The following is a 23,680-nucleotide window of genomic DNA, read 5'->3' as shown; positions in this document are numbered from 1 at the left end:
AGGGGTGGGGGTGCCTGGCAGAGGGGCGAGAGTGGCCCTGCGACCCCACCGACAGCGGGGAGGTCCCTTGGTAGGATGCTGGGGAGGCCGGCTCTGCAGAGGGATCTGGAGCCACCCTGGCCTGGAGTCCACCGAAGGAGTCAGGGAGCCTGCAGCGTTTGGCTCAGGTGACAGGCCATCGAAACGCCAAATGGCCCTGACCTGCTGCAGCCTCTTTAAACAAGCACAGTCAACCCTGGCAGCTGCTATGGCAGCCCGGAGGCTGGAAGGAGAGGGTCCCTGCCCCGAGGCCTGGTTTGAACTGGACAGTGCAGTCTTGGCTTAGGGGTTGGTGGCCTTGAACATGGGGGAGTGGAGGACACCAGGGAGGCCACGTGAGCTCCTGACTGTCCCTGGGCCTGGGGTGCAGTGGAGGAAGAAGTTTGGACCCAGCCGTACACTCGGTGAGAGCGCTGCTTCCCCCACGTGCTGCATGCTCCCGATGACCTGACTCAGACTCACTGTCCCCTGGCGGGGCCCCTCAGTGCTCAGCTATGTGGACACAGAACCTGATCAGCTCTGGGCAGGAGTGGCTGCAAGGAACTGAAGATGAAATCTGGAGCCCGTGGCTCTAGTTAGAGTTTAGGAAGCAGCCAACTTGAACAGGAGGCTCACTGGGTGGACGGATGCATGCACAGGCTAAGAAGCAGCTAAGCGGAGCCAGTGAACTGCGGGTCATGAGAAGCGCCCTGCGGCTCTCGAGGGTGTGATTAGAGGCTGCCTTCCAAAGGAAGCAGTGGGAGCCTCGGGGTGGATCCGAGATGCCGGCCACAGGGCACAGGGGGAGAAGTGGCCTCTTCCCACCCTCGCCTCCAGGTGGGTTTCCAAAGTTCCTTCTAGCCCCGGTGCTGGGCGACGCCTGAGCAAGCTGTACTTCTACTTCCTCAAGGGCCGGGGACTTAGCTCAGTGGTGCCCCGCCTGCCTGGCAAGCACAAGGTCCTGAGTTCCATGCCTCGTACTGAAAAACAAAACAAAAAACACTTCCTCGAAGACTGCATCCACAAAGATGGGTTTCACAAGGGCTTGGAATCACACAGGGAATTCTAGCGTGACTGCAGCTGAAAGGGCTGCAACTATCTCTCTCGTAGGCCATGGCGAGCTAAGTAGAACATTGAGGGAAATCTAGGAAGGTCCCTTGTGAACACTCACTGGGAACGACCCACATGTGCATAATGACAGCAGTCAGACCTGGGGACAGTTGCTGGAGCATGCACACTAGAGGGAAGCAGAGTAATTTCCCCCATTGTTTCTGGCTACACTGAGGAGATTCTCATTTGCAGAAATGTTTTTATCTCATCAGTTAGATCCCTCTGATGTTGGCAAAGCGCAAACAACAACAACAACAACAACACACAAACACTCCCAAAAAGCCCCACAAAAATAAAGTAACAACACCAAATCGTCACTGTTTATATCCCATCTGTGGTCTGCTTTCTCACTGAAACAACGCAGAGTCACAGAATTCTTGTGGCTACAGGACATGAATCAGGACAGGGACAGTCAGGAAAAGACAAACATGGCTCCACCACTGCTTTTATCATTAGAATACTGGATCTGAGAAAAAGCACCAACTAAGTGCAATTAAATTGCACTTTAAATTGTTTTGTGAAAAAATATAGTAAGTTGAAACTATCAAGGCAAAGTCAAAAGCCATTCTGTGTTCCTGACGTTTAGCTCAGGATTCTTCCTGACAGGGTATTAAGATACCCCGGGGAAAGCTGCAGCCACATGGTAGCAAAGCTCCTCAGTGCTGCCCCAGGGCCAGCCCAGCCCCATAGCACGGGGCCTCTGCGCACCGCTGTGCCTGGTGTGCGGCTGTCTCCTGAGGGCCAAGGGCCCTGGGAACAGCAAGCGGCACTGTGCTCCCCTCGCCACCTGGGCCGCTGTTCCCAGGAGTCCATGTCCTCCACTTCCCGTAGGCAACTGCACACCTGCGATCCAGGCTTCTCACCCTCGAGACCGACTTTTCCCCAGAAACCTGAGATTACCTGCTCCGAGATGCCAATTCTAATTGCTATAGACACAAGGATCCCTTTCTCCTGGTATTTATGGGGTCGAGTGGCATGGTATACTGCCTTTTATTGTGGTCCGTGCCCTTCTTAAAAGTTGAGGTGCGAAACATAAAGCACGTAAACTGCACTAATAGCCGTTTCCCTTTCTTCCATTTGGACTGGGTTTTGGACAGTTGCCCAAGCTGGCCCTAAACTTGGGATGGCCCCGCCCCAGCCTCCTGAGTAACTGGGACTACAGGTTTGTGCCACCACACCAGCTTGAACTGATCTTCAGTGTTCATCTTGATATTTTTACACCATGTCCATTTTCATGTCCACATCCTAGCTACTTCACTGGACCAAAAGACATTTAAGAGCAGCAGTAAGGTTTTTTTTAAACCTCTAGGAAGAAGCTTCACAGAGCTGCTGCCTGGTCTGTTCTGGGTTCTGCCTTTCACTATGTCCAACCTTTGAGGGCTTCTCAGCTTGATACTGTTCAGGGAAGAAAGGCGGTGCACAAATCCTGAGGGGCGGGGACTTGGACAAATGCAGAGGGAGCAAGGGTAAGGGCGGAGCGTGGGGACAGCTCCGCCTCGCAGCACCAGTGAGGCCCGAGGTACCGGGGATGCTGCCAGCTGCCAGCCCAGGCCTGGGATGCAGACTGTCACACACTTGCCTGGCTTCCCTGAGGAGCAGCTGCAGAAAATGAAACTGGGAAAACCATGCAGGCTTTTTACTAATTCGCAGCAATTAATTAAAAACACAACTGCAGAGGCCTGTTCCCTGGTGCGTTTAAGGTCCCTGGCCCATAGCTTTGCGCTCCTGGTGTGGAGGCCTGAAGCACGGGATTGTGGCTGAGCAAAGGCTCCAGGGGGCGCTGTGAGCTGCAGCAGCAGGGGTCCGGCTCACAGACCTTGGCTCTACCTCGGCTTAGTAAGGTGGCAGACAGGTGCTTACTTTTGTTTGCACTGCTGGGTTGGAACCTAGGGCCCACGTGCTAGGCAAGCGCTCTGCCCTGAGCCAGTTCCCAGCCCACGGTGCTCATTTCTGACTCTTCCAAATGAGTCAGCAGCCTCAGCAGTGGCGTCCTCTCCAGGGCCGCATGCACCGAGGCCCGCACCACTTCAGGACAGATTTAGAGTTCTCCGACAGTGTGCATCTGGGTGTTTGCACCAAACTATAAGCAGAGGACATGAGTTTGTGTGTCAGTCCAGTCTGTTCTCTTGCCATTAATTCTAAACCCAGGTTAGACGCTGCATTTGAAGGTAGAAAAATAAGAGGACTGCAAGTGGTACCAGTAGTTGCATGATTACCCATTGCCCTGGTACATTTGGGTTGGATCCTTCCATACCTTAGATCTGTCTCTGGTCTAGGGAAGTTTCAACAGAAGATGAATCTTATTGCCATGGAGAAATAACTATGGTAACGGAGCAACAGGCAAGGCTCTTAGGGACATGTGGAAAATGCTATGCTAGTTAAACAAGAATTCTGGTGCTAAGATTGAGAACATGTGTGGGAAAACAGCATGCTTTCAAAATCAAATCTGTGATACCTCCTTTCTTAAAGAGCTTTTTAATCAGCTTTTTTGGGGGGGAGTGTTGAGATCAAATCCAGGGCCTTATGAATGCTAAGCATGTCCTCTCCCCCTAAACTACAGTGCTGGTCCTTAAACACATTAAATGGGATCTGTACTAATTTGCAGTAACATGCAGCTTAAATTGATTTATTTAATACATTTCTGTAATTTTCATTTCAACAATGCATCAAGTCCAAAAAGAAGGAAATAATCCATGGGCCTGTAGTGCTTTTGAAAACATTTGATTCATAAAAATGTACATTCATATAGTATTGAAATGAACATATTTTAAGAAAGTTCAAGCATATACAAGCATTGTTTCATCTCGCAAAATAGATTCTGATGGGAATATTTGCATTATAAAAGGGTCTTCAATTATCAAAGGAGTTGCCGCTAAGCTATTTTGCTGGTTGTGATGAAGTTTTCCAATCCAAGAGGCCTAAGACACAGGGTTGCACCCACACAGCTGTCTCTGCACATGTGGCTGCCTGCCACAGGGCCCTCCAGAGATGCTGGGCAGTGCTCAGCTGCCTACACCTGCTAGTTCTTCCCTTCACTCATTCACACTGGAAAACAAGTTATAATGATGAACACATGGATATGAAACTTTCAAAGAACTTGGAAGGGATCGGATTACTTTCTCAAACACTGGAATTCTCTGAGAAATCTGCCAGTCAAGGAACGAGACTAAGAAAGCTGTAAGTACATACTAAGCTTAAGTACTTGCCAAGCAAAAAGCAAACTGCTGCTCTCCATGTTTTGTGGCCATGAGGAAAGTGGTGGCTACAGCTTGACGTCAGCATCCAGAGACACGCACAGCCATGGGGGTAGGGGGTACAGATGCAGTACAGCTGCGCCTGGGCTGTCTTTCCCTCCAATCCCAACTCTCCTTCCTCCTGGCTTCAAGCTGGCTGGATGCAGATTCAAGTTACAGGATTTGCATGGCTAAGAAAAACATTCCAACTTGTATTTTTGAAATTTCTAAAGCGTTGTTGAAGACAAAACAATAAATGCAAATAATTAGAACTTAAAATGCAGTTCTAATTTTATTTGTTTTTGGTTGGTAAAATCAAAACAAAACCCATAAACACACTGTCCCGGGGTTTCCCCAAAACAATCAACAATTCTTTGGCAATGTTAGGTGTGTAATACGAATGCCATGCTAATTAACACACTATAAGGAGCCTACTTAAAAGTGTTGACATAGGAAAATAGCTAGAAATTGCCCAATGTTAAACCTTCTAAGACTTTTTAAAAACTCTACTTAGTAAATAGAAAATATAAGTGAACACATTTAATTTTTCCTGGTAATAAATGAAGTTACGTGGCTTTTTTTTCAGGTACACAAACTCTCATCACATGAAAAACTTACAGAACGTAAACAGTGAGTATTAGTGAAAAATTTCCTAAGGTAATTGTAGTAAAAGGAGAACGAATCAGCAGTTTAATTGCAGTTGTTTTGATGGCAAACACAAAGAAAAACAAAGGAAAATAAAGGCTATACAGAGACACCACCGTCCACTGAGTAAGCCGCAGGAAGTGTTTACAGCAGGAAACCAAGCTAAATAGCCAGTTCTCTTCAATTTTTTTTTTTTTTGGTACCGGAGATCGAACTCAGAACCTTGTGCTTTCAAGGCAGGCTGCGGAACCACTGAGCTAAATCCCCGGCCCCTCTTCTTCAATTTTTATGTACCACCTGTCATCCATGTATCACCAATCACACTAAAACAAAACCCCTTCACTCTGATAATTTTAAATGCGAAACTGAGTATGTGGGAGCTACAATTCAGATCGAATTCTCAAGATCCATATACACCAATTCAACGAGTCCTGTTAAAAGGCATGTATAAAAATACAAATCATCACAAGCGATACAGAACTTGAAGATCCAGTTAAGGGCGAAGAAAGACTGGAATTCTCAATGCTGTAAACCCAAAGGCAGTCGGAAGGGCGTCTCAGCTTCCGGCACATTCCAGGGCGGCACATTCCAAGGCGCGTATCTTCTCAGAGAGCATTTGCGCGGCACACCTGGGCGCTGGGCGCGGCCCGCCTCACACCTGGTCCCGCAGGCGGGCCAGTCTCTGGGACAGCTCGTCCTGCTCGGCCGAGGCCACGCTGGTGCCCACGGAGCCGGTCTGGCCCTGCGGCAGCTCCATGTTGAGGTCGAGGCCCGCCTCGTCGGCCATCTCCTGGAGCAGCAGGTCCACCTGGTTCTGGGGAGTGGTCAGCGTGGTCGTGCTGCTCATCGTGTCTTCCATCTGCTGCGTCTGGACGTCCAGCGTCTCGAACTGGTGCTCGAACTTGTCCATCAGGGCGGAGATCTTCTCCAGGTTCATGGTCTTCAGCGTCGCGTCCATCGACTTGACCACGCCGGCCATGGACTTGGTCACCTTGCCCATGGTCACCGCCGTCTGCACTCGGGCGGCCACCGCATCGACGCGCGCGCTCATTCTCAGGAAGTTCACGCCCTGGTTCTTCTGGCGGATGGCGTTCTCGGCGTGTATCCTCGCCACTTCCATGTTGCCCTTCTGAATGGCCTTTTTAATTTTGGCCTTTTCGGCCTTTTCCTCCTTGTCGCATTTTTTGGCACTCCTGCTCAGTTCTTTGGCCGCGAACTTCAGGTTGAACAGGTGTTTCTCCATGGTGGACATGGTCGGACGGCTGGGGGAGTCGGCGGCCGGGCCTGGGGGCTAGCGGCGAGGAGACGAGGCCAGGTAGGTCCGTTCCCGGCCGCCGCTCCTTTGTTGTGGTCCCACTTCCTGCTTCCGCGGCTAGCGGCGCAGAGGGTGACGTCAGAACCGGCGCCGGGGCGGGGCCTGCGTGACGGACAGCGCTGGGCCGCCCCACGGGACTCTCGACTCGCTTGCGCCTGCGCAGACGCTGTCCCGGCTGTGTTCGCGGTTTTAAACTCGATTACATCAGTAGCTAATGCGCAAAACCGGGGTGCACAGGCGCTTCCTTAGGGATACGTCTACTCACGCAGGCGGGATATGCACAGACCTGCACGTAAAATATTCATGGTTCGAACTACGGGCTTTTCATTTGGGCGGTGGGGAGGGGTAACTCGGGATGGATGGGGCCTTCGCCCTGTGTTAAACCTCCAGCCTTTTTACTTTTTATTTCGGAGGTTTAGACTTCAAACTTGACTGTGAGTACAGTTCCTTGGATATTTATAAATCATCAAAAAGGTGTCTCTGTCGCTGAGTCGCCCAGGGAGGGCTTGAATTTGCAGTTTTCCTGCCTCAGCCTCCCGGAGACCCCTGCTTCTCAGGGATTTTTACCTGAGCCAGGGTTGTGACTGGCTGGGGTGCTAAAAACCAGCAAAATGCGGACATCAGCTAAACGGCAGCTCGGTCTGCGGCCTGAAGCTTACTTTCTTTACGTGGGTAATTGCCACTTTCTCAGGGGAGCCCCAAACTATGCAGTAAACAAAACCAAACCCCACAGCAGTCATTGGCCAGGGCTCAGTGTTTGCCTGACTGCTGAGCCGAGCTGAAAACGCCTTCAACACCCCGGCTCCCGAGACTCGGCCTGAGGCTGAGCTCTTCCTGAGTTGCCAACAACCAACACCCACACCTTGTCCTGGGCTTCTACCAAAAGGCTGGCTTTTCCTGACACGATTCTACCTTCTGATGTTTTATAAATATCCAAGGAGCTTCACTCACAGTCAGTTTGACAGCCTGAGCTGTCATTTTCAATTATCCAGGCAGAGAACGGAGGGGCCCGGACCCACACACTGCGTTTGTCAGCACTGGCAGGGAGAATCAAGCCCTTTGAAATAAACGGAGGCTCCCAATGGCAGCGACTGCGCTGGGCTTTGACTTTTACTTTTACTTAGGAAGATTCCACTTTACTAAGAAGGCGGAAGAAGGCCGGCCTGCCCCGTGAGTGAGGTGTGCGAGCCCCTGGATGTCAGAGGTCATCTCTGTCGCTGTGCACACCTCTGGCTCCGGGTGCCAGCATGCCAGCCTCTGATGGGGCTGTGGCGCCTGCACCTCCTTAGGGCACAGCTCCGACGATGTCACCCTGGCTACGAGACCAGGCTGCACACCGCTCCCTGCCCTGTGCTGTCAGAGCGGACCCAGGCCTGGACAATGCCACCTCCCCAAGCACTGCCCTGCTGCCCGGAAGACTGTCCCGCCTCTGCCCATAGGATCCCGCCTCCTCTGGGAAGCTTCCCAGGACCTGCAGCCGCTGCGGTGCTCTGCGGTGCTCTGCATCCCGAACAGCGCCGCCGGACAGCGCCGGATGCGAGCCTGGCCACGCCCGTGACACCACTGCCCGGTAAGAGCCGGCGGGGCGCCGGGCAGAGCTTCCGAGGCGGCTGCAGGTTAGGGCAGGGCATCACCCTCACCAACAGCTTAGCCAGGCGAGAGCAGAGCTCTTTTCCACATTGAACTTTCCTAGGAGCACAGTGGAGGACTGCATAGCAGGGAAGATGTCTGTGTAGTGAGAGCGCGGGACTCCTGCTCCCCCCAGCCTACTACTTTGGGGCCCTGGCTCTGCTTGCAGTTGGCCAACTGGCTGCCTGTCCTGAAGCCAGGGCCTTGTGGTACCAGACAAGTGTTCACCATGGAGCCGCCCTCCAGCCCACAGCCAGCTTTCCTCCCTCCATTCTTAGTGCTGGTGACGACCCTGGAGCACTGAGCTACATCCCCAGCCCTTTTATGTTTTAAATTTGGGGACAAGGTCTCACTAAGCTGCCCAGGCTGGCCTCAAACTTGTGATCCTCCTGCCTCAGCCGCCCGAGTAGCTGGGACTACACGTGTGCACCACCATGCCCGGCCCAAAGCTTCTTACAACAAAGTCTAACTCAGCAAGATGGGGAGGAACCAGACCCTCTTTCAGATGATGGTGTTAATGACACCTAGGCACCACATTGTGCTGGGCGCTCTCCGGGAATTCACCCCCTTCGTCCTCAACAGGGCCCCATGGTGGGCGACACCAGCATCCTCAGGTATGGGTGCGGAAGGGGACATGCACAGAGCTGTCACTGGCTGCACCCACACGTCTGGGAAGGGGTAGGAACCCGATTCCACAGATGTGCCGAGGACCAGTAAAAAGCAGTGGGGTGGCCAGAATGGCTGAGTTGCAGAAAGACTACACGGACTGGAAGAACCGACGTAGCAGCTGTCCCCGAGAGACATCGGAGGAGGGCGAGGGCAGTGTGCCCTCACGGCTAGCTTCGTGAGGAAGATCTCATTGCCTGGCGCAGCCCTTGCCAAGGGACGCCAGGGGGTGGGGCGCAGAGCGTGGGGGCAGCTGGAGCCCTGTTTTCCGAGGCAGGGCACGTGGGCATGCAGGGCGTCACTCTAAGCTGGGGAGTAGCGCCCAGGCCTGGCTCCCACTCTGGTTGCAGCCCCAGCCTCCCTCATGGTGCGCAGCAGACTGCAGCAAACAGCTCTCGGCTCACGGAGCAGCTGTTTATCCCTGCTGTCCCCCGGGCACTGTGTGGGGACCGCTGGGCAGCTCCCAGCTCGAGCCCAGGTCTGCCCGCTTTCTGCTCTCAACGTCCGCCGGCCCACAGCCCTGGGGCCCTGACAGACTGGACTGTGTTCTCTAGTGTGTGTCTAGCAAAGGGAGGTTACGTGGGATTGTTATCAAAGGAGACTCTGGCCCCACGATCCTGATCATACTTGAGAATCTTCTGGATGTGACACAGGTGTGCAAAAGAATCCAGCCCGTGGCTCCCTTCTCACTAGCATCACCACCTGACAGTACCAGAGCTAGGCAGAGAATCCTTTGTTACTGAGCAGAAAGAACATTTTATTACTCTGAAAACATTTCTAGGAAGCTGTGAGTCCAACCAGTTAATTATTTTAATCATAAAATGGAGAAGAAAAAGACTACAATTTGGCTTATGTGGCCTTTCTTTTCTTTCCTTTTTGGGCATTTTAAGTGGTTAACTTGAGATACTGAAGCAGCATATGTAGTTTTTTTTGTTTTTTTGGTACCGGGATCAAACTTGGGTCCTTGCACTTGCAAGGCAGACGGCGGAACCACTCAGGTAAATCCCCTGCCCCAGCACATGTAGTTTGATTTCATCACTTGCTGAATCTAAAGACAATGAACAGAGAAAAAAGGGGCAAAAAGTAACTTTTCTGTGGGTGTTAAAATACTACAGGATTCAGGCCGGGGTGCAGTTCAGCGACAGTCCGTCTGGGTAGCGTGTGAGGCCCTGGGTTTCATCAACAGTCCTCCTCCCTGACGGGGAGGTCCCTGGGTTCTCCGAGGTGTGTTGGTAGTACGACCTGCACACACACAAGTCTGTCTGCTCCGCAGCAGCTGCCCCCGGCCTGCCTGGCCACCTCCCAGCACTGGAACCTGGCCCTGTTCAATGGCTCAAGACAACAGGTGCTCGGTCATTTCTGAGGACCGTGAAGGTCTGAATTGGGCCAAAGGAAACATCCCTGCGTAGGCAGGACTTGGCGAGCATTTCAAGGAACATGTGACATATATGCATGCATGTATCATACCCGACACACGTGTGCATTCACGTTGATATGTTACACACACATATGTACAGCTTTTCTCCATATCACCTTTTTTGTGGTGCTGGATGCTGAACCCAGGACCTCTCACATGCTGGGTGAGCACTAACCACTGAGCTTCACCCCAGCCCAAGTCCCCCGCCCTTTACTTAGGTCACAGCTGTAATGCACAGCTCTGGGTCATCTCCAGGCCACTGTCCCCCAAATGAGCTCACCATGGTGTCCAGCTCTGAAAACGAAGACGAGAAGGAGCCAGCAGGAAATCCCAGGCCGCGAGACTTAGCACCGCGGGGACCCCGCCTGACACCTCGCTGGCTGCTCCCTGTGGCCCCTCCCGGGCTTTTCTACACTAACAGCCTGCTGAGTGGCGACACTGACACGGACTGCAAGCCCGTCCTCTGGGGGACCGGCCTCAGGCACTGTCACAGCAGCTGGGCACGGACGCCTTCAAAGGGCCCTTGGGGCGGAGCGATCTGGCTCAGGGTGACATCAGTGCGATGTTTTTCCTAAAAAGCAGCCTCTCTGTGTTACAGTCTCTGCTTAGGCTTTGCTCAGTCTGCCCCGATGCTCTGTGGCTCAGCCTCACTGTGCAGTGGCCTGGGCGCAGCAGCTCTGTCCTCTGGGCCTCAGTTTCCTCATTTATGCCGGGAGAAATGCAAGCTGCATGTACTTAGAGCCAGCAGTGAGGCTGGCACCAGATCCTCAGCGAGGAAGCCACTGCCCGTAAACCACCCCTGAGCAATCTGTGTAGATTGCTATAAAATTACTTAGAAAAAACCGATCTATATGGGCCTTTACCTGGGGATCTGTGCTGGGTGTCTGCGGATCTCTCAGGGAGGGTGCAGGGCAGACCCAGCCGGCAGCTGTTTCTATTCTATTTTTTTGGTACCTGGGATTGAACTTGGATCCTTGCACTTGTGAGGCAGGCGGTAGAGCCCTGTTTCCTTTCTTAGGAAAGAACGTTGCGTAGAAAAAAATGTGCTCCTTGGTGGGCGCCCTCCCCAGGGGAAATGAGAACAATGCACACAAACTGAAGAGATGTGGCTGGAAGCACAGACCCGAGCTTGTGTGGCTGCGCTGCACACACGCTGTGGCTCCCTCTTCCCCTTCTTCACGGCCAGTCTGTTCCCTTACTTTTCCCAAGCAAAGCCCCTCCCCGCACAGAAACCTGTTGCACCATCTAATGCTGCCACATAACTGTCTAGAGCCGGAATATGAAGCCGACAGCCCCTAAGTCAAACAGCATGCAAAGTGGCCTGTCTGTCCCGGATGGAGAGAGACCCTCAGAGGCGGGGCCGGGGCCTTTCCCAGGGCTGGTGGGGCTGAGCACTGATTGACTGCAAGTGGTCAGCACCTGTCCGCTTCCATACAGCTCCAGGGCAAATGCGTGCACCGACCCACTCGCCTGCTCACCATGGGCCCCAGCCTTCGCTGAGCGTCCAGTGTCTGTGAGGCGAGGCTGAGAAGGGAAGTGGTTTGCGACAGCCGCGTGCACATGATGGACCGCGGCATCCCACAGCCAGGGGTCCTCAGGCCCCGGCCACTTCCCCATTCTGGCCCAGCCCCTGCGTCTGCACAGCAGGAGGCTCGCTGCTATCACTGCCCAGGAAGGTTCATCGGGACTTGGCTTTTGGTCACAGAAGGGCTGGAATTAAGCTTTGGAGCTAAAGCATAAAGCTTTTGTGAGTTACGCATGTGTCTTTAGTTAGGGAACATGATTCTGAACTAAGTCACTACATAAGAGGCCTCTAACTAAGGAGGCTGCACGTGCTTTCTTCTGCCACCTGACAGAGTCCGGCCAGACTTATCCGCACATCCTCACCAAGATCCAGGCCTGGTGGACAGCATGGGGGACAGGAAGTGCCGGGCGAGCCTGTGCACTTGAGCTGTCTCATCAGGCACAGGCTTTTATGAGGCACGATCGAAATACATGGCGAATGTTTAAATTAAAAACGTATTACAGTAGAAGACACATTGCCATGAATCCCCCTGAAAATATTTCCTCCTGGTTTGAACACACCGAGTGTCTTTATGAAGTGTAATCAAAAATTTGTGAAGGCTGCTGCCAAGTACCACACAACAGAAAGGCAGGCTGGGAAAAGCACAACACTGTGTCCTCGTCCACCTAAGCTCATGCACCAGATCTGGCACTGTGCACCTCTGTGCTTTCCCCGAGTCAGAATGAGCGTGAAAGGTAGACTTTTTGAATCTGTTCAGAACCGGGAGGCAGCCAGGACGGCGCAGCTAAAGACACTCAGGAGAGAGGACTCCAGAGCTGCTGCAGGAAGAGGCCAGGACCATGGGCTGAGTGTTTTGGAAGCGCAGGGGAGCATTCTGAGGGGAATCGATGGCAATGTGCCTTTTTCTATAACACATTAAAGAAATTTAAACATTCGCTGCGGTTTTTGATCCCACCTCAGACACTAGCATGAAAATTTGCAGATTCCCCAGGGAGATGCACGTGAAGTAAAATGCTCAACATAGTGCATTCTTGCTGACTGGAAGGCGTCCAGCGTTTCTTGTCCCTGTGGCTGTCCGAAACTCTGTAACATCACTGCTCCCTTCTCGAAAGTCCTTGCCCCTCCCCTGGCCCTTACAGGGGAAGGGTGACAATGTTTGCCCTGAGAGGCAGGTGGTCAGCTAGGGGTGAACTACAGGAACTTTGGGATGACCAGAGCCTGCTCCTCTTCCTTCCTTTTTGCAGTATTAGGCATTGAACCTAGGGCCTTTTCATTAATTTTCATTTCCCAGTCCCCCTTTATTTTGAGACAGGGTCTTGCTAAGTCCTTAAGTTGTCCAGGCTGGGCTTGAACCTGCAATCCGCCTGCCTCAGCCTCCCAGAGCCTGGGATCACAGGTGTGCACCACTGCGCCTGGCTGAGGAGAGCCTTCTGAGAGGAGGCATCACAGAGAGCAAACAGGCAGCCTTCTATATCCCAAGTCCCACACCCTTGGATCCGCTCAGCTGCAGACTGCAAATACCTGCTTTAGGAAGGAGTGGCCTGCGTACCGATGTTGCCAGCGTCGCCCTCGCCCGTCCTCCCCAGCAGCACAGTGCAGACTCCCAGGCACACAGCACGAGTTCCCGACGACCTCGCACAGCCAGAACTGTGCTGCTTCTGGGTACACAGAGCCCCCTGTGGCTGCCACCGCAGGGCTGCAGCCTGGCCCGGGACACATGGGGACAGCGGTAAGTGGCCTTCCACACCTCTCACCCCACACGGAGCTTCTCAGCTGAAGACACCCGAGGTGTCATTAAGCTGTTCAGCTGAGGATAAGTCAGAGTTTCCTTTTTTGGGCAAAATGCTCTGCTGTCTTTTCTGTCACAGGGGATAAATTCAGTCACTGCGTGTATCTTAGCAGAAAGTCACAGCAAAACTGTTTCCTTCTTAGCAACCCAGCCTCAGGTGGCCAGTTAAGGGCCTCTCCCTCTTTCACGGAAATTAGGTGAAATTAGGCAGGACACTGCGCTTCTCTTAAGATCAAACTGCACGAAGTGAAATGCGGGCGCCTCCTGCAGGTACCCCGGGCCTGGGCCCGGGTGGGGCAGCACAGGGAGGCCCTATTTGTGTTTAGGGTTCCTTCAGCTAACAGGACAGTGGAATGAAGCTTCCTTTCAAATGCAGCTCTGCGTTGATGTCCAGGCTCCCGTCAGGATGAGACCGATGTACCAAAGTGAGAGATTTAACTCCTGTCAAACGTGGGCGCTGGTGGGAGAAGCATCCCTTTCCTCCTTTCTGAATGGTTTTTTTGATATGAAACAACTGAAGAGCAGCTTCCTGACACCAGAGTTCAGTTTTATCCACTGATCCCTTTCTTCGGTCCTGTGGACACAGCCTCTCGGTTCCTGGAGGCGGAAGCACTCGCAGCTCTCAGACACAGCCGTCCTTGCAGACGGGAGCTGCGGGGCCTTGAGTGTTGCAGCTCCTCTGTCTTCCTGTTTTTGTGCAGGGGAGGGGATCCAGGGCTGAGCCTGCCTCTACCACCGAGCTGTACCCCAGCCCTGAGAACCTCTTGTTGTATGTCCAAATAATAGCCACTGTAGGGGTACAGAACCTTCTGTCCGTCTGTACACCAGCTGACTAACACTGGGGTTGTTCCCACTCCTGTTTGGTGTGTGGATCTACTCTTATTGTTAATATTATTATTGTTGCCTTTTTTCTGAGACAGGGTCTCACTATGTAGCCCAGGCTGCCCTTGAACTCACAGTGATCCTGCTGTCTCAGCCTCCTGAGTGCTGGGATGACGGGTGTGTGCCATTTCACTATTATTATGATTAGTATTATGCAGTGAGTGCGCACACAGCCCATTCACTCTGCATCTCGTGTTGATTGCGCCCACCCACCCTCGTCTATTCTGTTTCTATTCTTTGGCTACTGTGAACGACGCTGTTTGGATCTGTACCTTTTGCTAGCTGAGCTCTGGAGAAACGTGAGTTTTGTACACATGAGGGCAGTGGGCCGTGCGAGCTGAGAGCGCGTAGCTTCGGTGCACACATTCACCACAGGCTGATGGAATCTCAGCCTTGTGCCAGGTGCAGCGGGGTGTGAGGGTCTCGGAGCTGACTCCATGCACTCATTTGTGCCACCCAGCTCTGGAAAGGAATGGAGCACTCACCCCCGCTACAGAATCTCTAATCCAAGAGGTGCTGTTGTATCCGGCTGGGTGTGGGAAACACCCCACATCCTATGGAAATAACTTCTTACACCTTTCCCCCAATTTCCACAGAGATGATTTTCTTTTAGAGATTTAAGATGTAATTTTGGCATGGGAACTGCGTTTTGAATTTTTTGTTCTTGTTTTGAGATGAGGGTCTCAATAAGTTGCTATGTTGCCCAGCCTGGCCTGGAACTTGAGATTCTCCTACCTCAGCCTCCCAAATAGCTGAGATTCCCAGCATGCACCAGCTTTGGACGTGCATTTCTACTTTTCTGTTTCTCCCATTCCTTTTTTAAAAAAGTCTTAAACAGTTCAGAGAAAGACAATGTAGGCACATGCAAAATCTGAAACTTTATGGATCTGAAGACTGAATGCGCTCTGCAGCTGTCTGTTGTCACGCGCTGACGACGCAGCTTGCGTCTCAGGGTCGGGAGTGTGAACTGCCACAGAGCACCTGCTCTCTGCTTTGAACTGAGTCTCTCTCGCTTATTTTCGTTGGTAATAAACAGGCTCGAAACTAGGCAGAGGTGAATGACCAGAAGTCTCTAAATTCACTGACAATGTCTAAGCTAGAATACAATGGACTCTCGATGTTTTACTTTTGAGATGGGAGTCTCACGATGTTTCCCAGGCTGAGCTCGAACTCCTCCTGACTGTGATCCTCCTGCCTCAGCCTCCCAAGCAGGTCCAAACTACAGGGGCACCCTGTGTCCAGCGGAGAGTCTTACCCCAGCATGCTTATCACGTGCATGATTCAGTGGCTTTTTGTATGCCCCGAGGTGCACAACCGCCCCACAATTGTTTTTACCCTTCAGAAGGAAGCCCTGTCGCCCCGAAGTCCCTTGCCACGGGCTGAGCACCCCGTCCTCTGTCAGCCCATGCTGGCCATGCGCAGTTGAAGCCCCCTCTGCTGACTCGCTGTCAGGGCCCTGGGGCTTTCTGTGTTTGGGCTCCTGTGAACGTTCACCTAGGGTTCTGTGCAGCTGTTCCCAGTCCTCCTGGGTAGCGCAGGAGCGGGGCTGGGCTCAGTCTGTGTCTGGCCCTGGGTTTCCGTCCTATTCCAGAGGCCTCACCCTTTCTGGCTTCCGCCAGCGCCACACGAGTGGAGCGCGCTTCGTCCCTGCCAGCATCTGACTTAGCAAACCTGATAACAGCCACCCTAGTGGGGGATAGCAGGACTGCTGGGCTTTTAATCTGCAATGCGGTAAGGAGCAGTGATGTGCAGCAGCTCTGAGTGCACTGGGTGTTTATATATCTTAATGGGGAAGTGTCTATTCAGACCCTCGGCCAATTCAATTGCTTAGCTTTTATTTTGCTTTTTAATTTATTCACATGTTAGGTTTCTCATATAAGAGAAACCAAAAGATATTGAAGCTTGTGTGTGTGATTTATTTCACATAACATTATAGTCTCAAGGTGCACCCATTTTCCTACAAATGACTCAAGTGTACCCTTCTTCATGACAGAGTAGTACTCCATCATGTATAGCTCTTTTTTTTTCGGTACCAGGGATCGAACTTGGGTCCTTGCGCTTGCGCAGCAGGCAGCGAAATCACAGAGCTAAATCCCCAGGCCTCCATCATGTATAAATACCACATTTTCTTTATCCATTCATCTGTTAGTGGACACATAGGCTGCTTCTAAGATTTAGCTGTTATGAATTGTGCTGCCATATAGGCATGTGCCATGTAAAAATCGAGCTGTTTATCTTGCATTATTGAGTCCTAAGAGTGCTTTATATGTTCTGAATATCAGCTACATGGTTTACAGATATTTCCCACATTCTGTGAGCTGTTGGTTCTCTTTGAACGATACAGGCTGTTAGACACAAAGCTACCCTGGCGTTCTGCTGAGCACGGCATCTGCGCTATTAATCGGGTGGAGATGGAGAGATGGTGAGAGAGCGGGTGCCAGGGACAAGGGCTCGCTTAGAAGCTCGGCCTCAGCCCTCTCCGCCTGTGGTTTGGCACCTGGCAGGGCCAAGGCTCAGGGAATGCTTGCTGATGTTTAACCTGAAATAGTCTCTCAAGATCTTTAGGATGAAAATTTGAAATTCTAGATGACTCAAGCAACAGTCTGGTCTTCTGTGGTCTTGTGTGATTTATGTGACTTTTCCTCCTCTGCAAAATAGAGGTATAAACTTACTGGGCGCGTAGCACAGCGCCCCTCGTGGTGAGTTAAAGAATACAGCACAGGCCTCAAAGTGCTCCGGAACTGCACACTTTGTTAATAGCAGTACTCAGTGGCTTCCCTGGAAGTGTTTCCAAAAAAATGCAGCAAACACTTAAATGTAACTGTAACAAAAACTCTGACACTCAAATGTCTTCTGTGCCACACTGTAACTTGAAGGCACTACCAGTTTATGAATCTGCTACTATGTAACCTCTCCTCTCTAGACTGTTTTTGTGGTGGTACTGGGGATTGAACCCAGGGAGTGCTCATGCTAGGCAAGTGCTCTATTGTGGATCTGCACCCTCAGCCCCTTTACTATATACTTTTAAATTCTGAGACAGGGTCTTACCTAGGCTGGCCTCAAACCCTTGATCCTCTAGACTTCTCGTCACTACATTTGCACATAGTTTTCTTTCCCCTGACATTTTATTATGAAAAATTCAGACATTAAACAAATTTGAAATAACTTTAAGTGAATAACCACTATCTAGAGCTCGCCATTATCATTTTACTGTACTCTGTCTGTTTGAGCTGGGGCTTGCTCTGTTGCCCAGGCTGACCTCAAACTCCTGGTCTCAAGTGATCCTCCTGTCTCAGCCTCCTGAGTAGCTGGAGCCATACAAACCCACCAGTGTCCAGCATGTTTTTACTGTAACTTTAAGGATCACACATCTATCTATCACTCAGTCCATCTTACTTTAATGTGTTTCAAAGAAAGCTAAGACAGCAGTATACTTTCTTGTAAATACTCTGGCACAAAGGTCATTATCTAGATATCAGTTTGTCCACAGCTTTTTCTTCTGACGCAAACTTTATGTCCAATGAAATGTTTTTAACTGTACATCTGCTGAGTTTTGACCCAAGTCCCAGCAATACATTATGGATATTTTTCAACTTCTGTCACATATAGTACGGTTTGGAAGGAAGGTACTGCTCCCTGTGGTGGGGACAGAACCTGGGCTTGCTCGTGCTGGGTATGGGCTCCAGCTCTGGCTGCACCCTGCACACACAATGCTGTGACCACTGTCACCACAAACAACCCCTGCGCTGCCCAAAGCCTCGGGCCAGCCCGGCGCTCCTGAGAACCTCATCCTGGGGAAGTGCAGCGGCTCCCGGGCTGCAGAGCTGCTAAGGGCCCTTAGGACTCCTAGAGACCCAGGAATTCAACATGGGAGAGCATTTCTGATAAGTTTCCTTTTCACATTTCTGCAGAATTTAACTCAAAAAAGTTTCACGCGATTACAAGGAAAGCTTTTAAAAGGCTGTTTTTGCTGCCGTTTAAAACCCTCAGGCACAAAGGCCAGGCTGTTCCAGAACAGCTCCAGGACTGGCAGGAACGAGCGGCTCCACGAGCCATACAGAGCTCATCTGCCTTCTCTGGCCCTGAACTCAGAGGGACACGGAGATCTTCTGGATCACTCATAAAGAGAAAATGCTGCAACGCGAACACCTAAAACAAACTGCATCCTAATAAGACATCACCTTGGTTTGATACGATTGTTCCACCAAAATGCCACTTAGCCCTGGTGTGTGCTGTCACCCGCATCGGGCTCTGCAGTGACTCATTCTGGGGACTGGAGCCCACTTCGGGGACCCCGGGCCTGGAGCCATTGAGGCGGTGACAGGTCTGAGAGCGCTGGGGCAGCGCTGGGCCCTCACTGCCAGCCTGGCTGGGTGGCCTCTCCCGGCGGCTCGGCTGGGCTCGCCCTGGGCTCGGCTGGGCTCGGCTGGCAGGGCTGCAGAACAGAGGCCCCTGCCAGGCACACTGAAAGCCAACCTCCAAGGCTGTGACAGTGTTTTCTTTGCTTTTGCTCTATTTTACATTAAAGGTCAGAAGGCCCGATGTTCACAGCCTTCAGTGGGTCTAACAAGAGACAGGAGGATGCCAAGGGCGGGGCCTCTGCCCAGTCTGAGGATTAAACTCAGGTAGGCGGGGCCACTGAGTTCTCCAGGGCAGGAAGCCACACTCCGAGACAGAGGTGCTGTGGGCGCCTCAGGCCGAGGTTCCCGGCTGCGGACAGAACTGAGTGGCAGGGCCGAGGGACTCTGCTGGGACCAGGTCTGCCTGCTGCCCCCCCCCCCCCCGTTACTCCACAGAGCGAAAGAGAAAAGGAAGTCACCTCACCGTCCTTAGCAAGCAGTTCCCATTGTTCAGATCTAGAGAGTAAACCTGGAGGGGTCGGGGATTTGGCTCAGTGGTTTCCATGCCTGCTGCGCAAGCACAAGGACCTGAGTTCGATTCCCGGTACCAAAAAAAAAAAAAGCATGTGCGTAAACCTCAAAATCAATTTGGGTAGAAATCAAGATCAGCATGAGAGTTACGAAGACCCTGCATGTGCTCATAGGTGGCTGCTTTATATTGAATGAGCCCGAGCGTATATGGCAATGTGCATATTTAAAACTGCAGTTTCTATATTTTAAATGACCTGCTAAAGATTAACTTTGCAGCTGGTTTGTTGGTGCTGACAATTTCCGGGTCCTCCAGGACCTCAGCCATGTGGGGAATCGGGGCTGAGGTGCTGCTTAGGAGAACTCTGGGGAAGCTACGGACAGATGGAGACTGAGGCAGAGACTCCCTGACCTGTGCCCCGCCCATTCCCACTTCCTGGGGCGCCTGCTTTCTCCCTGAGTGTGTGAAGCCATTCAGACGCTGCACTCTAAGGAGCTGCCTCCTGGGGCCCAAGGCTGGGAACCCACTCCCGGAGCCACGGTAAGCCGTGTCTGACTTTACAGGGCTGTTCTAAAGATCATCTCTGATTTTCTTTCTCCTAAAATAGCTGTTTCCATGGTTACACTCACTTATCAGGAGCCCTTAGAGGAAATGCATTTTGGAGAACAGTAGAGACGATGCTTTAATTTTCACAGTCGGAGCTGAGAAACTCAGCTTGGGACGGCGTCTCTCGCTTGAGGTTGCGAGGACCCTCAAAGTCGTGCAGAAAGCACAGTGCCCAGGCTCGGCCCTCGGGAGGTCCTGCCCCACCAGCCCTCAGTCCTGGGCTGGGAGTTGGGAGCCCCGGGGACTCCAGGTCCGGCCCTGAGCTAGGATGCAAGAAATGGAGACAGGGAGAGAGCAGACGAGGAAAGTCTGATTTAAGAACTGTACCTGAAAGACTGGAGCTTCAGGAGGAAAGTTATGCAGGCCCTGTCCTTGCAATGAGGTCACCACACAGATTCCTAAGGTCTCGAGGTGGCAGCAGGCTGCACTCCGCCTGTAAACTGTGCTTCCTCCCCCAGGGAGTGGGCAGCAGAGCCAGCACAGACCGGGTAAAGGGTTTGCTAACAACACGCCTGCACCAGGAGGCGCCTGCACCAGACCACGGTCCTGAGGACCTCCCAAGCCCACTGAGGCCCACCTGCCCACGCCGCACCCCTTCTGAGGGCCACAGAGGTTGCTCTGTGCACTTTCCATCTGCCTCCCAACCTCTTCTGCTGCTCCTGTTGCGCCCTTGACTCTCAGGAGCAGGGAGCCTGCAGCCTGGGTCTCCAGGGCCTCGGGGTTGGGTGGAGGCCTGACTCCTGGGATGAGGTCTGGTGGGATCCCAGCGCTACCACTGCCTGCAGGTCGCAGAGTGGACCAGAGGGGGCGCAGGTCAGGGGGAGCCTGGCGCTGCCCTGAAAGCTGCCCAGGAGAACCCCCTTCCCCAGGGCAGCAGGGCCAAGCTCCCTCCTTGGGAGCCACGACGCACAGCACGGTCCCGTCAGCCTTTGCACTGTGCACACAGCTCATGCTGCAGCACACCTGGGGCCTCTGCACATGCACACTCATACATGCAGGCACGAGGTGTGAAGAAGCCTCACGAACACCCTGGGGACCCGGCCTGCCCTTGGGGAGAGGCCCTGGCCCCACAAGGAGGTGGAAGGAGCAGGCGGAGCCTGCAGGATGCACCAGGCCAGCCCTGACCTCGCGTCTGCTCATCCTGCCTGGACCCCTCCAGCCTCCGGCCACCCTGCTTCTTAAAGCTGGGGTGTCATTCACAGAGCACACAACTCCACACGACTCCGAGGAGTGCAGCCCGGGGGTCTCACGTGGTCCCCAGGCTGTGTGACCATCGTCCCGTCCCATCCCAGAGCAGAGCCCCCCTGCCCCCGAGACACCTCTGCCTTGGCCGTCACTCCCAAGGCCTCTGCCCAGCCCTGGTAGCCGTGTGTGCACCTCTGCCTGTGCTATCCACCTTCCGGGATGTTCCTATGAATGGGGCCATTCACATGTGGCCTCTGCGTCTGGTTCCAAGCCTGTCTATGGTACAGCAGGGCCTGGGCCATCTCTTTTCACTGCTGTATAGTATTCCACAGTGTGCACACATCATGCTTTTTTGTTTAGCCCTAGCAGAATTTTGGCACCTCTGAGACCTCCCATGCCCAGATAAGTCCATGACTCCACCTCAGAGGAGGTGACTGAACAGGTCCAGTACTGCCCTTCCTTGAAGGCCTCCAGGTCCAAGGGGCAGCACGGCTGAGCCAGCGGGCGGCACCCTAGAGTTGCTCCAGGATACAGGTCTAACCTCTTGGGAGCAACTCGGAGGAAGGGAAGAGGACAGGACACGGGGGACCCTTGTGCCCGCACACGGGAAGGGGTGGGGCTGCAGAGCTGGAGTCGGGTCCGCAGCTCAGAGTCAGCCTCGAGAGGCAGGGGCTCTGGTCCACACGGGGCCACACGAGGCCCACCACGGGATGCAATGGAGCTGAGACCTGCTCTCGTGGTGACACCATGGTGCAGCGGCTTCCTGCAGCACTGCGCTCGCTGCCAGGACGAGCAACACAGTGGCCAGGACTGTGCACAGCACCCAGTGCTTGAAACCCCAACACACGGCGGTGCCCTGGGCGTGTCTCCTGTAGCTGCCTACCGTCCTCTCGGGGTGTGCACCTTCCACGGTGCCCTGTGACGTCTGTGGTCGCAGCCCCTCCCGGGGGCCTCTGCCTGTGCCCCATGGCCTCAGTCACCTCCGCCCCGAGAAACGCAGTCCTCCCACCTCCGGACGCCGGGAGCTGCGCTGGGAGGGGAGAGGCTCCTGGGACGGGCCGCCCGGGGTGACTCGAGGGTCGATGCCCCAGGACTTGCCGTCACCCGGTCCTTTCTGTAGGAAGCGGCGGTGCTGGGAGGGCAAAGCTCTGTCCTCTGACGCCCTCTCAGCAGCCAGGACGCTCACGGCCCTGCGTGGGCCACAAGCTCACCAAGATGTGGTTCCTCCGTCAACCCCAGAATCTGAGCACAGAGGACAAACGAGACCGCTGTGGGAGGCCAGGGCCACCGGGCCAGCGACTGCGTGTTGGGGGAGGACCAGCGACGTGGGGGAGGACCGGCGGCTCAGTTCCGTGGCTCTGCTGGGCGGGAGAAGAGAGCTGGGACAGAGGCTTGGACAAACTAGCGAGGGGCGACCGCCCCAGCGCTCCCTGTGGGCCGGCCCTCCAGGGCTCTGGATTCGATTCAGTCCCACAGCTGCTGTCTGAGGGAAACAGGATCCGCCCAGAGTCTCAGGCGGGGCCGTCTGCATCCCTCGGCACTCTGCCAAACTCTCAAGGCCGCTTGCTTCCCAGAGGTTTGTTCTGCGTGTCCTCTGTCCATTAAGTCGTTACTCCTGCCGCTGTGGTGAAGCCAGCGTGACTGGTCTGTGCTTGTCTAAGAAACAGGGCCCTCCCGTGACACAGCCTCGCTCTGGTGGCCCAGGCCGGTCTTCCCTCAGGGAGAGCCAAGGCCGTGCGTGGACATGACTGGGTGGCGGCCCCACCTCCCGCAGCACGCTGGCCCTCGTCCCTCGGCCGGGGCACAGCCGTCCAGCGGACGCATGGGTGAGGGCAGACAGGGCAGGGCTCCCGGGACCAGCGCTTCCCACACGCAGCCTGGGTTCGCAGAGCGCGTGGCTCCAGGTGGAGATGCGGAGCACGCGTCTGCACGTCTGCACCGGGCGGCCTGGGGGTTCTCTCTGCCGGATTCTGGGGTTGACGGAGGAACCACATCTTGGTGAGCTTGTGGCCCACGCAGGGCCGTGAGCGTCCTGGCTGCTGAGAGGGCGTCAGAGGACAGAGCTTTGCCCTCCCAGCACCGCCGCTTCCTACAGAAAGGACAGGGTGACGGCAAGTCCTGGGGCATCGACCCTCGATCTGAGGCTTGGCTGACCGACGAAGGCTCCCTGAGGCGCTGCTTGTAAGAGCACTACGCGTGGCAGGGAAGGAGGGCTTGCAGACCCCTCTTGCTCCCTCCTTCTCTCCCCTTCCTCCTCCTCCGCTGTACTCTGCGCCCTGTTACCTGTGTCGCTGTCCCTGTCCCACTGTACTCGGGCTGGGGTGCGTCCTGGAGCAGTGGGGCTCGGGTGTTGGGTTCTGGGGGCCAGCCCCTCTTCCCTCTTCCCAGCAGGTGCCACCTCCGGATCCAGGCTTCCGGGCCTGAGCCAAAACCGAAGCGGGGCTCCTCCCTTCGCAGGTGCCAGGCGGAGGACTCAGCCCTGCCTGGCTGTGCCTGGCGTCCCACACCTCTTGCGCTCAGTGAGTGGCACTGGAAGCACCCCAGGTCTTTGGGAGCTGCACCCCCTCACCCCCTCGGGGCACTGACTCGAGCTGCTCTGCCCGGCCCTCCCTGTACCCCACCCCTGGGTCCTCTCAGGGGACCCCATGGCCACCTCCTCCCTCCCCAGATCCGGCCTGCTGGGCTCTGGCGGGTGCCTGGTGCCATCACAGAGGGAGACGTACAGCCACCGTGCCCTCCCAAGAGCGGATCACCCTCTCTCTCCAGAGGCTGGTGTGAATCCTGCCGGCCC

The 23,680-nt window shown here is 54.1% G+C and overlaps 2 protein-coding genes across 4 annotated transcripts in view; both read right to left on the bottom strand.

The window, feature by feature from the left end:
* Gnal (G protein subunit alpha L) overlaps positions 1–23,680 on the bottom strand; it is a 110,546-nt gene that overhangs the window by 11,237 nt on the left and 75,629 nt on the right. The window lies entirely within an intron of this gene.
* Chmp1b (charged multivesicular body protein 1B) lies at positions 4,628–6,382 on the bottom strand. Its single transcript, XM_004853253.4, has one exon. The coding sequence runs from the start codon at positions 6,256–6,258 to the stop codon at positions 5,659–5,661; it is 600 nt and encodes a 199-aa protein (XP_004853310.1). The 5' UTR covers positions 6,259–6,382; the 3' UTR covers positions 4,628–5,658.

The sequence above is a fragment of the Heterocephalus glaber genome, unplaced genomic scaffold (genome assembly GCF_053883595.1).
Source record: "Heterocephalus glaber isolate CG9 unplaced genomic scaffold, H.glaber_assembly_v1.0 deba00000331, whole genome shotgun sequence".
NCBI lineage: Eukaryota > Metazoa > Chordata > Mammalia > Rodentia > Bathyergidae > Heterocephalus > Heterocephalus glaber.
This window is presented reverse-complemented; position numbering and strand designations above follow the sequence as displayed.